General features: G+C 44.6%; 1 protein-coding gene across 2 annotated transcripts in view; it reads left to right on the top strand.

Moving 5' to 3' along the window:
• LOC107123873 (chromosome unknown open reading frame, human C15orf52) overlaps positions 1–13,398 on the top strand; it is a 132,865-nt gene that overhangs the window by 54,146 nt on the left and 65,321 nt on the right. For both annotated transcript variants that reach the window (XM_015427216.1, XM_015427215.1), the window contains exons 7-10: positions 5,003–5,187; positions 7,792–7,847; positions 10,520–10,573; positions 12,927–13,032. In XM_015427216.1, coding sequence (XP_015282702.1) covers positions 5,003–5,187; positions 7,792–7,847; positions 10,520–10,573; positions 12,927–13,032 — 401 coding nt within the window. The remainder of the gene's footprint in view (positions 1–5,002; positions 5,188–7,791; positions 7,848–10,519; positions 10,574–12,926; positions 13,033–13,398) is intronic.

Below are 13,398 nucleotides of genomic sequence, written 5' to 3'. Positions count from 1 at the left end.
CCTAATTTTTCCACTAACCTGTTTCATTATCACATATCTCCGTCAAGTAATATTGATAGAACAGGGATCAGTGCCTCCAATTCTCACACAATTTTCTTACTTTAAAAAAAAATCAATATTTTGAAACATCTTTAAAGTTGTTATTATAAAATCCATACAATTGAAACAGTAGCAAGATTCTTTTTGTTTAGGGATAGTATTACAAATAACTGATATAAATGGAGATTTATCAGAACAAATTTTCATTTGCGCCATATTCCATGTATTTAATAAAGATTATGTTACAGGATTGTTCTCAACATGGAGGGTGGGTGGGTTCTGTGTCTCTTCTTAAGCTATAAAAATGAATTTAAAGGATTCTCTTCTTCTGGCCAAATCTCCCTTGAGTTCAACAACCAATAAGAAATGCCCACATTTGGGATGCTTTGTAATAAACTAGGAAATAGGAAATATTAATTTCCTCTTCTTTTTAATTTAATAGTTAAGTTCTAGGTACCTGGCATTTCACCCATCATTCATGTATTTCATACCTATAATAGTCCATTGCCCTCAGGGCTTTTCTGTTATGAATATATCTCTTATTTCTTACACTGCCTTCTTTAGCACTGGACTCGTACACCTGGCAGGTGAGGTGAGGGTAGTTAGGGGGAGTGGTTAGGAAGAGGGTGGAAACAAATCTGCTGGAGGGTGTCTTAGAACCAGCACGTCTTTGAGGCAAGAGGAACCAAGGTCTCCAAAGCTCAGTAGGGCTTTTCCGGTCTCCCACACTGGGACTACTAACCCTTTGTTACTCCACCCACATGTGGATGGGCCTGTCAGGTGCCTCAACTGCCTTTGGTGGTACAGAAGTAAAGGGTTTGTTGTTCCTTTCCTCCTATGCCCACCCACACAGGTGTGTCACCTTGGTAACAGGTTTCTCAGTCTCTAATTTTCCTCCAGTCTATTTTGATCTGCAGCAAAATGCCAAGGAGATTAATTCTGTTTGGGGGAAAGGTGGGGGTGGCTGTCTTTGAAGGGGAGAAATACGAAACAGCGAATTACCCACAGACAATAAACGTCATAGGACTTGCTGTATATAAAACCTTCCACTAAGGGGTCTAACTTGATACTGGGGAATTGATGGTGAGGTCCCACCTCTGGTGGACTGTGCTAAACTCTTGCTGTGTTGAAAGCATTCGCTCTCAAATGCCGCCTTTTCCTAAGCAGCCTTTTTTTATTTGTTAAGATCTTAAATATTCAAGCAAGACCAGCACTCAGTGTTACAACACAGGGGGGAACAATAGCTCAGGAGGGCGCCTGGCACTGCAAGCGAGCACTTCCCTACTCAAAGAGCATTCTTTCACTTGCGAGCTTTATGACGGTTCTGCAGCACGCTTTGAGTACCCTGCACTTATAGGATTAGCTACACAGGCACACCCACCCACTTTTATGTGGATTGATGTATACTGATAGCCAGTGTAATATAATGGTTAAGACCTTGAGCTGTGAACAAAGACGTTCCAAGCCATGACTTCATGAGGCAGCCTTACTACAGCCACTCTCTCTCATGACTTCCCAGAGCATGACTGAAAAGGCTCATGTCCCCCAGTTTGCACTACTTGGAGGAGAGGCAGGAGAAGTGAACATTCCCTGAGGGGCATTTTAGGAAAGCCACTAGGACAGCGGCACTCCTGGGTCCTTTTGAATGTTGGAAGCTAGTGTTACTCCCACTGCAACCTGCTGGGGCTCCCCCAGCTTGGAATCCCTGGCCATTACCCCTTAGATCCCAAGCACAGAGAAGGCAATGAGCCTGACCTGAAGCCCACACCACCAAAAGGCAGACCACTTGCTCGACCACATAATCTTACTCAATGGGGGGGGGTGAATTCCTGACAAGTATGACCAGGATCAGTTCCATTAATGCATGAAGAAGGGCAGGTGCTGCAGGACCAACTACAGAGCCCTTCAGGAGTTCCTGGGGCCCTGACCTTGTCATATCTCAGAAGCTAAGCAGGGTCAGTCCTGGTTAGTATTTGGATGGGAGACCACCAAGGAAATCCAGGATTCCTATGCAGAGGCAGGCAATGGCAAAACCACTCCTGTTTGTCTCTTGCCATTGGGGGTTTGCCATAAGTCGGCTGTGACTTGATGACACTTTCCACCACCTGTTCCTGGAACCTGACTGCTGCACTGTCTCTGTAGTGCAACTTCCCATTGTGTGCCTTGATATCTCCTTTACTGCTTTGGCAATCTTGACCTGAACCTGCTGCTTGCCCACGCGGGATCGCATCTTTTCCCTCAGCTGCCCTGCCTTGGATGCAGTCCCTCGCTTTGCTGGATCTTCCTTGCAGATAAGGCTACAGTCTTAAGGAAACTTTCCTGGGAGGAAGCCCCCTTGAATAAAATGCAGCTGGCTTCCAGGCTGGAGAACCTGAGCCACCCAGTGTTGCTGGAACAGGACAGTCTACCATTTGCCATATGAGGATCATAGTATTGTCCTACCTTGCAGGATTCTCATAGTATGTGTGAAGCACTTTGAACAGTCTACAGTTTAAAACAGATTATTATTATTATTATTATTAATAATAATAATAATAATATTATTACTTCAGTCACTTGAATAATTAGCTGTGCAAATCATTTGTACAGCTGGGCAAGCCAGATTGGCACTGAGCCATTAGCATTCACCAATTTAAGAGGGTGTGCTCTGAGTTTTATTAATTCAGCACTAAGTACCTACATAGAGGAAGTAGTTCTGATACTACTTTTTGCATGCAGGTGATGCATCCTGAAATGATTACATTTTTCTAAATTCCTCTAGATTAATAATTCCAGAAAGTGGAAAATTGCCACTTACTTTCGGATGTGCAGATACTTGATTTACAGGACGTTTTTTATGGGTGAGGGGACATTAAGCGTGTGACTGCCCTACACTCAAACTATTTTCCATCACTACCTAATTCCCCTAAATTAAGCAAACTCCAGAGCACGATGGAAGACAGGAGGGCCTGGAATGATGTGGTCCATGGGGTCACGAACAGTCGGACTCAACCGTGCGACTGAACAACAACAACCTAATTCCCCTGCATTTGTGGACCATGCCTCAGGCTAGAAGAGATCTGTTTTCCTATTGTAGCTTAGCACCCCAGATTTTTTACTTCCCAAAACATTGGCACTGTACCCCCAAACATGCCTCTAACTTCTGGGGCTCAATAAAATAACTACTGTATGATAACTGCACAACATGGGAAATTACTCATAGCCCTCAATTCTCTAAAGCAGGGGATCTTTATCGCCAATAGGGAATACATAAAAAGTAGATAAGGGAGTGAGTCTAAGCAGTAAATTAAAATTTCACAATTTATTATTACTTACCCATCTCTGTAAACCACAAAGAGACCAGTTATGCAATTGTGAGTTCATTACTCTGTCTGCACAGTGTACTTAGCAGAGGAAGATGGACTTGTGCAGAGACACTTTTTCATTATATTGTTACTGTCCATTTGTTAAGAACATGACAGTGGACTAAGTGCTGCACAGTGCTTTCAAATGGGCAGGTCCCTGCCAAAGATTGGCTGACATTTTAAGAAAAATAGAAAAGACTGAAAGGAAAGGGTGGCTAAGGATATGTGACCAATTCACAAGCTGTGGTCCACAAGACCACACCTGAAGTAATTGTTCTGTACTACAGAAAATTGTTCTGTAGAGTTAAATTCTTTTGCCCTGACCTGATGGCCCAGGGCTAGCCCAATTTTATCAGATCTTGTGAGTTAAATAGGATCAACCCTGGATAGTTTTTGGATGGGAGGCAACCAAGGAAGTCCAGGGCCATGAGCCAGAAGTAGGCAATGGCAAACCGCCTCTGTTTGTCTCTTGCCTTGGAAACCCTGCAGGGTTGTCATAAGTCAGCTGCGACTTGGTGGCACTTCCCACCACCACGCATGGCCTATATGGACGCAGCCAAAGACCAGTTTGAAAACCACTCTGCAAAACTGAAATGGGCCTGAAACTGAATGTTGCTTCTAAACTGCCAAACATCTAGGTCAGTGATTCCCAATGTGGTGTCCAAAGACGGTAGGCACTAACCAGTGGTTTCCCTGAAGCCTATTTGCTTCTTATTTATTTATTTTACTTATATTATTTATTGTACATCTGTCTTATTGAGACTCACTGTAAATCAGTGCAATCTAGTGAGGAATGTAATGGGATTGGGAATTGCAGAAATTTGAAATGGAGCTGTGGTCTGAACAAAGCATAGGCATTAAGCATGACATGTTAAAACAGTTCAGAACATGAACAAAGTATGAGTCCAGTGGCACCTTTAAGACCAACAAAATTTAATTCTGGGTATAAGCTTTTGTGTACATGCACACTTCTTCAGAACATGTTATTACATCAGTAGTAATACAGTATATTTTCTTGGGCCAATCTGTTGTTGTGTAGCCCTGTTTCTTTTACAAAAATGCCCTCCTGAAGAATTCTGTTTTACATAGTTTGTGAAATGCCAAGAGTGTGTGAACATTCCTGACGTCCTCAGGCAGGCCATTCCAAAGAGGAGGGGCCTATACACTTCAGAGCAAGCAGGAAGTCCTAGTTTATTCCTCTACCTCTTGTGATTGGCTCCAGCCCCCTTGGCAGTCATTTTGTGGTAACACTCTTCTCAAAATTTCAGAAGTGCCCGCAGGATCAATGAGATTGGGGACCCTGATCTAGGTGACATGGAACATGAGCAAGTCTAGTTACCTTGGAGTGCTTTCATTCCCATTTCACCTTGTGTTTCCAGTATAGTTGCATTTGAGTGCAGAAATGTTAATTTGGAGGCCATTCAGTCAGCCTCCAATCATGTGATAGGGTGGCCATAACATAAGAAGTGGCCAGTGGTCTGCAAAGAGCGAGCAAACCAGAACAGTTGTCTGCAGTCCAACAGAGGTTAAGAGTCGCTGCAGTGCTGCAGTTGTTATCTTGAAACACTGGGTGTCCAGGAGGTTCTACTGCATTATTAGTCACCCTTTTGTTCATTTAGGAGAGAGGGAAATCTCCCCAGAAGACTCCAGGAGACAAGGGTTGTTCCCTGTATGGAAGAGAGAGGTCAGAATATACGCAGTGGAAGAAGGAGCGGGATCAGATTGACCTTGAGCGACTGGCACGTCACAAGAATGCGAGGGGAGAATGGCGACGGGCTTGGGACATAGAAAAATCAGAGCGCCTGTAAGTCACCTCCACCTTAGTACACTCTGAATGCTGAAGCCTGCAAAGAGGTCAATAGTAGGAACAATATCCTAGTGGGAAGCAGACCACTGATGGGAAGCAATATATCTGCTTATACTCTTGGGGTTGTGTTCATGCCAGTTTTATGTGACTTGTGATTGCTAGAGAGGGAAGATGATACACCAGTGTCTCTGCATCAACAGATGACTCAAATTCAATGACCCACAGAGGATCTATTATAATACATGGGTGTGCACTACTGATAGGGGAAGGAGGCATCTTGAGATGTTCAGAAAAGTCCCCCTTAGAAATGTAGACATTATAGTATTGTGCACATGATAGCCCCACAAGTCCTGGGTATAGGGTTGTCTCTTGCATCGTTAGGCAAATCACAGTCAAATAGACAATGTTGAAGGGTGTCTATTTGGCTAGAACTACCTTGGCACAGTTGCTCAGAGTAAGGCACCTTATTTAAGCATCCCGATAGCTCCCCTGATGGAATAGCATTCAATCTAGCCAGCATAAATAATTGTCCATAGCGTGGAACTGTCAGGAAATCAAAATAGGCTGAAAGAGACTGTGGTAACATTAAACCTAAATAATGATAGCTACAGGCACTCAGGCTGGAATGAAATAGGGTTGCCAACCTCCAGGTGGGGCTTGAAGATCTCCCAAAATAACGTGACCACCACACTAGAGAGATCACTTCCCCTGAAGAAAATGGGTACTTCAGAGGATAGACTCTATGGTATTATAGTTGACTAGGAATAAGGCCCATTGTGGAAATAAATACAATGAGTGCTAGAAAGAGGCTCTGGGAAAGTGCCAAGGCTGTGGGCACTCAGCATCAATTTGCCATGGCAACCTCAGCAGGGTATAAGGACACAGAGTCCACCATTTTCTCCAGGGGAACGGATCAATTCCATCTGGAGAGCAGTTGTAATTCTGAGTGATCTCCAGCCCCCACCTGGAGATTAGCAACAGTGGTTCCCCATGAGGGAATGGCTGGTTTGGAGGGCAGAGTCTATGGCATTGTACCTGTCAGAGGCCCCACTCCTCCTCAAACCTCACCCTCTCCAGGCTCCATCTCTCAAATCTCCAGGAATTTCCCACCTGGAGTTGGCAACCCTATCTCCTTCCCAGCCAAGCATCAACCTACCTTCATTTCCCCCTCACTGATGAACAAAGTGCAAAGGGAAAGCCTGGGAGGGAGGAAAGAGACTCTCTCCCTCATTGGCAAAGCCTGGGAGGGAGGCAGGAGGAGGGAAGGAGAATCTGTCCCTCATTGGCAAAGCCTGGAAGGGAGGTGGGAAGGAAACGCCCTCTCTCATTGCCAGAAGACCTGTGACAGATTTCACAACAACCCCTAGTGCTGATTGGAGGGGCGTTACAAATTATTGGTGGAGCCCCGCCTCTTTGTGCATCACTGCGGCTACAGGCCTGGGACAGGGCCAGTGGGCTTTCTTCTGTTCTCCCTCCTGGCACATATGCACTGGGTTTATGACTACTTTCCTGCTGGCCAAGAGCCAGTCTAGTTGATTATCCTGTTCTATTAGTGAATACCTTGCAAACATTCCAAGTGATTCTAAAGGGATTATTCTGTATCAGATAACTCAATTAGAGACACTCAGAGTAATGAGGCATCTTGCCTAGATTCATACTACTAGATTTTGGGACAATCCAATGAAAGTAGGTCCCGGGCCAGCTTTTTCACACAACACAAAATTAACTTATGAAATTCAAACCTACAAGATGGGATGATAGTCCTTTCTTTTATGGATTTTTAAATGGATTATATAAAGTCAGGATGATTAGCAATAATAGGTAAATTGAGCTTTACTATTCAGAGGCAACCTGCTTCTGAGAGCCACTTGCTGGGAACATATGAAAAGGCAGGGCTGTTGCCTTTATACCTGGAATCATTATAAGCTTCCAAGAAGCCTCTAGTTGCAGTTATTGGAGAGAGGATGCTGGACCATATGGACCCTTGGCTGGATTTAGCAGGGCTCTTCTTACAGCATGATTTCCTAGCAAACTAAGAAAAATATGATGGCTACAAGGTTGGTTTGTTTGTTTTGCAAGGAGGAAGATTCTAAAGGCACAGGAGAATAGGCTTTTAGTTCACTGCATACAATTCGTAGAGAATTTTTACAGGGTAGCCCATTGCTAGCCCTATGGAGGTGTATGCTGATTCATATTTGAGTAAATGTTTTAGGACCAAACTAGATGCAACAGGGAATCGATATGTATTTATTCATATATTTATGCCTTCATGTGTAAAATAGGGTGGCCTCTGTTTTTTAGTGGAAATTATGTGTGCAGGTGAGGTGAGGTGACCTAAACCGTGCCCTTTCCCTCACCTTACTTGTACATGCTCTGTTGCTTGAAGCATTTTTCTTCCATTTCAGCTCACTTCCTATATTGTAAATGCCACCATTATGTCTATTGGCCCGTAGTGTGAAAGTAAACATGGACAGATTTTTTTGACAGATTATTTTTCAGTAAAGTTTTTCAGTCATTTGGGGGTTGGACTAGAGGACCTTGGAGGTACCTTCCAATTTTATGATTCTATGATTACCTGCAATGGCCTTTTTTCACTTGCAGGTTTGAAGATACTAAGGATGGGGAACTAGCTTTGGATTATGTCCACAGTAAGAAAGGTCAGTAAAGGCCCGATTAAACCTAAATATGTTTCTGTCACTTGTGAAAGAACACAAATCTCTGCACTTTTTTGCTTTGGTTCGTTCTGTCAGAATGCTAAAAACGTTGTAGTTTTGCTTTAGTTTTGTTTTTGTGGAAAGTATCTTTCAAACATCATCTGCTTCAAGATATATGTTTGTAGGGGAATAACAATACAGCAATTTATCTTCAGAGAAGACTAACCTGTGATGAAAGTCCAGAAGTGATAATTCCAGAAGTCATTTGGACTTATTTGTTTGGGAAAGTTTTATGCCACCTTTCCAAAGAACCTGCTTGAGGTGCCTGACAAAATTAAACTTGATTTTTAAAAAAACCCTAAACATTAAAACCCCAACGTTAAAAACCCAGCCAGAACATAAAAACAGCTAATGGAGACAAAACCTCCATTATAACTCCCAGGTCACTTCTTCATGTCTTCGGAGTGAGTTGTGACCCACCAGAGCCCTGTGCCCACAGCTTTCAAATGCGGAGAGAGAAGTAGCTTCAGCAAACAGCAGCAAAGGACGATCCTGGTTCCATTGTGTGACCTCAGATTTAAAGCACCGTGACCAGTGACTTGGAACGCCTCCCTTTTTTAAAGGGAGGAGAACTAAAGCATAACTGTGTTATTTGGATTCCATTTATCTGGATCCGGATCCCTCTGAGGAATCCCCCAGAATGCCCTGTGCAGACAGGGTCACCAGGAAGGACCCTCCAGTGGCACAGCTGTTGGGACATGTGCTTGAGGCAGTGCTCTGCTTTGGGCATGACTGAAGCGATCTGGAGGCAGGGGAGTTTGCAGTTCTCTCCTTGTCACGGATAAATCACTATCTGCTCAGGTGGACTATTCAGTGCAATGCTATGAATGGTTAATCAGAAGTAAGTTTCACTGTGTTAAATGGGATTTATTCCCTACTTAGTGCATTGGGGATTGCATCCCTTCTACCACTCCAGGTGGGGGACTATTAAAATGATCTGCCCCTGGAGTATGATAGATACGATTGACTTCTCTGACAATTCTGGGGAGTTTCTACCTGACAAGGCTGTCTAACCTATAAATTGTGGCTGGCCTCAGCATGAGAAGAGGGTCTCAACTGCAGGAATGATGGCTCCCAAGCTAGAGCCTGTTCACTCCTTGGTTAACTGTGGAACTGGGAGTTATGGTAGTGGAAGAAAAGAGTTGCCAAAGCTGGCAAGATGTCATTTTAGAGCCTACTCCACAACAATGTATTGGGGGGCACCAGCAATGACTAGGAATGAGCATGAACCACACTTTTGCAGTTCGGTTTGTGGTTCGTGGCTGAACCATGAACCGAACTACGAATCAGTACACTGGTTTGCAAACCAAACTGGTTCATATTGGTTTGTGAGCCATTTAAAGTTTAAATCCCTGCTTTCTGCTCCCCACAAAAATCTGTGGAGAGCAGAAAACAGCTGTTTAAAACCTGCTTTCTGCTCTTCACAAACTGCCACAAACTGCATCAAAACTCATGGAAGTTTGTGGTGGTTCTTCAGTTGGTGAACGTCACTTTGTGAACCACGAACTGGGCAAAATTTGTGACAAACTGAAGCTGTTTAAAACCTGCTTTCTGCTCTTCACAAACTGCCACAAACTGCATCAAAACTCATGGAAGTTTGTGGTGGTTCTTCAGTTGGTGAACGTCACTTTGTGAACCACGAACTGGGCAAAATTTGTGACAAACTTTAGTTCATCAGCCAGTTCGTGCCTGTCCCTAGCAATGACCTCCCCAACTGGCAACTCCTCTGGCTCAGCACCAGTTGCAGAGTCCAGAACTACAGGTGCAAATAGATGGAGGGCTTTTAAAGAGCTCTGCAACTAGTAGGCAAGGTGTAGGGGACAACAGAAAGATGTCAAGACTTACCACTCCCATGGGAGTTAAGGTTTGATGCAGCAGCCATAGTGGCAGGGTCCTTTGGCGCCCAGATCACCCTACAGTGGTAGAAGGAAGGGACACATGGCTACTGTTGGGATCTATTTCCAGTTGCCCAGCAAGAGGCCCCATCAGATTAGCCTCCATCCCCTTCCTGCGCAGCCTGGGAGGGAAGCCTGCTACTCAGACCCACTTTGCATACTGAGGCCAGCTACAGTTGGTGGATTAGACAGTGTTCTAAGCTTTTAATTTTTATATCATAGCTTTTTCATTGTTTTGATTTTTACTTGTGAGCCATCCCTGACTCATCTTTTTATTGAATGGCATGATAGAAATCCCATTAACCATCATGATAATATGTATTTGGGAAGCATAAAAATAATAGTTTTATTGTAGTCTGTCTCAGAAAGTTTCTGTTGATATGTGAAAACATGATACTTAGAACAAATTACTGAGGAAATCATGGATAATTTCCAAACTTTGAGCCAAACAGATATAAAGGTAATATGTTATGAAAAGTTGTGCACAGATACAGAACCATGCTGTTCACTTTTATTGCTCACTACTATTATACAAACTAATTTCTCAGTGCACTTAAAACAAATGCATGCATTTTCAGCCATCAGATGTTGGAGCCACCAAGTCTCTCATTTCCTAAAGTTACATCTTTTTTGTGCTGTCTGATTAGGCAATCAATGCTATGCTGTTGGGCAACAGGGGATCCTATTAATACTACCAATTTTTATGCTTTGTATTTTCAGTTGCAAGAAATGTCAGGAAGTCCCAGCACCGATCATTGCCAGCCGAAGGAAAAAGTGAGTAGGACCCAGGAATAGTCTTTTAGCTGAGTTCAGTTATATTGTAAAAGCTGATTTATTACACCAACTATCAAGAGATTCACAAACACATTACTAAGAGAGCACTTTTTGGCCCCAATTATTTTTGCTGATGATTTCACGTCCAGAGTAGCGTGCAGGGCTTCCAGGTATTCCTGGCAACTGGTGGGGGTGACGGGTGACTTACCAGTAGGTTTGCTGGGGATCAGTGTTCCCTCTAAGCTGAGTTAGTGTGAGCTAGCTCACAGTTTTTTAGCCTCTGGCTCACACATTTTTGTCTCAGCTCAGGAGGGATGGCTCCAGAGCAAACTAATTTATGCAGGAGCCAAATCACTTGCTCACAACTTTAATGCCAGCAGCTCACAGAGTAGAAGTTTTGCTCACAAGACTCCACAGCTTAGAGGGAACATTGCTGGGGATGCTGTGGTATCTGGGCAAAATGCTATGGTACAAGTCATTTTTACTGTAGAGTTTTTGCCCAAATACCAGAACATCCCAGTGTCACCAGCAACATGATGACATCACTTCTGCCATGCACCAGAAGTGACATTGTCGTGTTGCCAATTATGCAGGCCTTGGCCTAGTTTTCCTGCCAGCTGGCCAGCTGGTCGGTGCTGGGGGAAGGGGTCCCAGAAAAGGGAATCTCCTGCCCCCAGTGTGGGCCTGGCAACCCTAGCATCCCCTTTATACTGGCCCTGGGGAGCATTTACTTTTTCAGCCTGTCAGCTGGTCATTGCAGATATATTTGTAGGTTTAGGGTTGCATCTCTCTTCCATGGCTGTATTACTGTCATTTTAACTATTTCCTGCACCTTCTGGCAACATTTGAGGAGGGGTATTTGTGACAGTGAAGTGAGAGAGGCCAAATACTCAAGGTGGCTAACAGAAGGCTGAATGGCAAGAAATGCAGTGAAAATAGAAACAGAAAGAATAGTAAGGTAGATACTGCTGTGGAGTGCAGGGTGGGAGTTTGTAGCAGGAGGAAGTGTCATGACCCACACTGAGCTGGCTCTGGACTCTGACCCGGAAGTCTCTGAGGAGGAGCCTGAGGAGCCAGAAACATGGCCTGGGGGAGAGCAGAAAACTCTGAGGCACCCCTGCAGGGTAGATGCCCATGTCCACATCTCCAGAACGAGCTCCTGAGGAGTCTGCAGTTGATGACCCTGCACCAGAGTTTCCCTCTGCCCCCCCCCTCCAGGTCCTAAGGCAACTAAGTGCCAGATTGGGACTGAGTCCACAAGCTCATCAGTGGGCTCAATCCAAGATAGCCCGGTGAAGACATCTTGCAGCCTGTTCTCCACCTCCTGGGTAGGCTTACCATTCCCCCCAGGCGGGTGGGGGTTTGCCTGCTTTTAGGGCCCCCGATCTGCCAGCCCGGATCTGGCCGGCAGGGGGAACCGTGCCCCCAAAGTGCCACGTTCGGGCCAATGTACCCGGTGCGATGACATCACCCAGAGGTGACACCATTGCACAGGGCACATGTTTTTCCTCAAATGATAGAGGCCCCACCCACAACATGCCCTATGCGATGACATCACTTTGCACACTCATCGAAAATCTGCCAAAGAGGAAGAAGACCCCCCCCCCCCGCTGGCAGCCAGGTAAAACCTGGCAACCCTACTCCTGGGCCAGATCATAGTGGATATAATCCTTTGCAAGAAGCCTGGACAAGAGGCTGCTTCCAGAGCAGGTGGAGCTACTGTCATCTCAGCCTATTTAAGCCTTGGGCTGGAAGGGGAGGCTTGCTGGATCAACCAGTCCACCAGACACAAGCCTGTGTTCCAGCTCTCACTGATGCCCAAGCCTAAGGGTTCTGCTCCAGAGGAGACCTGATTGGGCCTGCCTGCAGAGGAGACTGGAGGGGAGGGCAGGAAGAAATATTGCCTTCCATTCCTTTGCAAAGAGAAATGCCACTCCGTTGGAGGAACTACCGTTGAGCTGACAGAATGGCACCTAATGTGACTCTGAAAACTGACATTTCATATTCTTCAGCAGAATTCCTTGGCTGCATCCTCCCATCATTGGATGTTGCACTCTAGTGATAACTTATATCTGGATTGTTCTGTCTACGTAGGAAAATACTGTTGCAAATGATTGCTATTCTGCACAATATCCAACAATATATGGATGTGGGTGGCCCTTGTCTCTCTAGTGTTCTAGAGATTTATTGAGCCTCCCAGTTCTAGACATGAATAAGATAATCAGCCTCCCTGACAGGCCCTTATTGCTACCGGGCCTTGCTTCAAACACAGAGCTCAAAGCTCTAAGATAGGCCTCTTGGATCTAGACTGATGCTGGCTAGATTCCAGTTCTGCATATGCCCTGTTTTTCAGGTGGAGGACCACACAGAATGGGCACCAGTGAGTCTGCTCCCAGAACATTGCCAGTAATGAGCAGTAAAGCCAGAGGAAAGGACCGATTGACGGGCAGAGCCAGACGGTAAGGGGAGGATATAGAAGGACCATCATTGCATCTTGGGTATTTTCTCTGCCTATCTTTGGATAAGAAATGTGGTATCCATTATAGAATGGAGTTCGATCATACGTTGCATGTTTAGATAACAGCATATTGAATCATAACAGTATTAAAACTGGAATTATTAGCAGAGAGAGTACATATATGGGAACTGTATGGTCTTTGTATTGAAGATTTAGATTGGTGATATTGACTGCTTTGGCTTTCTATGCAATTGGAGCAGACATGCGTTTAAAGAGATTGGTCAGTTGTTTAATGTTAATGTTACGTTAATGTTTAGCTTGGCCCTAAGAACCAATAACACACATCATGTTTTGGGTTCATTTAAAC

The sequence above is a fragment of the Gekko japonicus genome, unplaced genomic scaffold (genome assembly GCF_001447785.1).
Source record: "Gekko japonicus isolate JY-2015 unplaced genomic scaffold, Gekko_japonicus_V1.1 scaffold1077, whole genome shotgun sequence".
Classification (NCBI taxonomy): Eukaryota; Metazoa; Chordata; class Lepidosauria; order Squamata; family Gekkonidae; genus Gekko; species Gekko japonicus.
The sequence above is the reverse complement of the archived record's forward strand: the minus strand, read 5'-3'. Positions and strand labels throughout refer to the sequence as shown.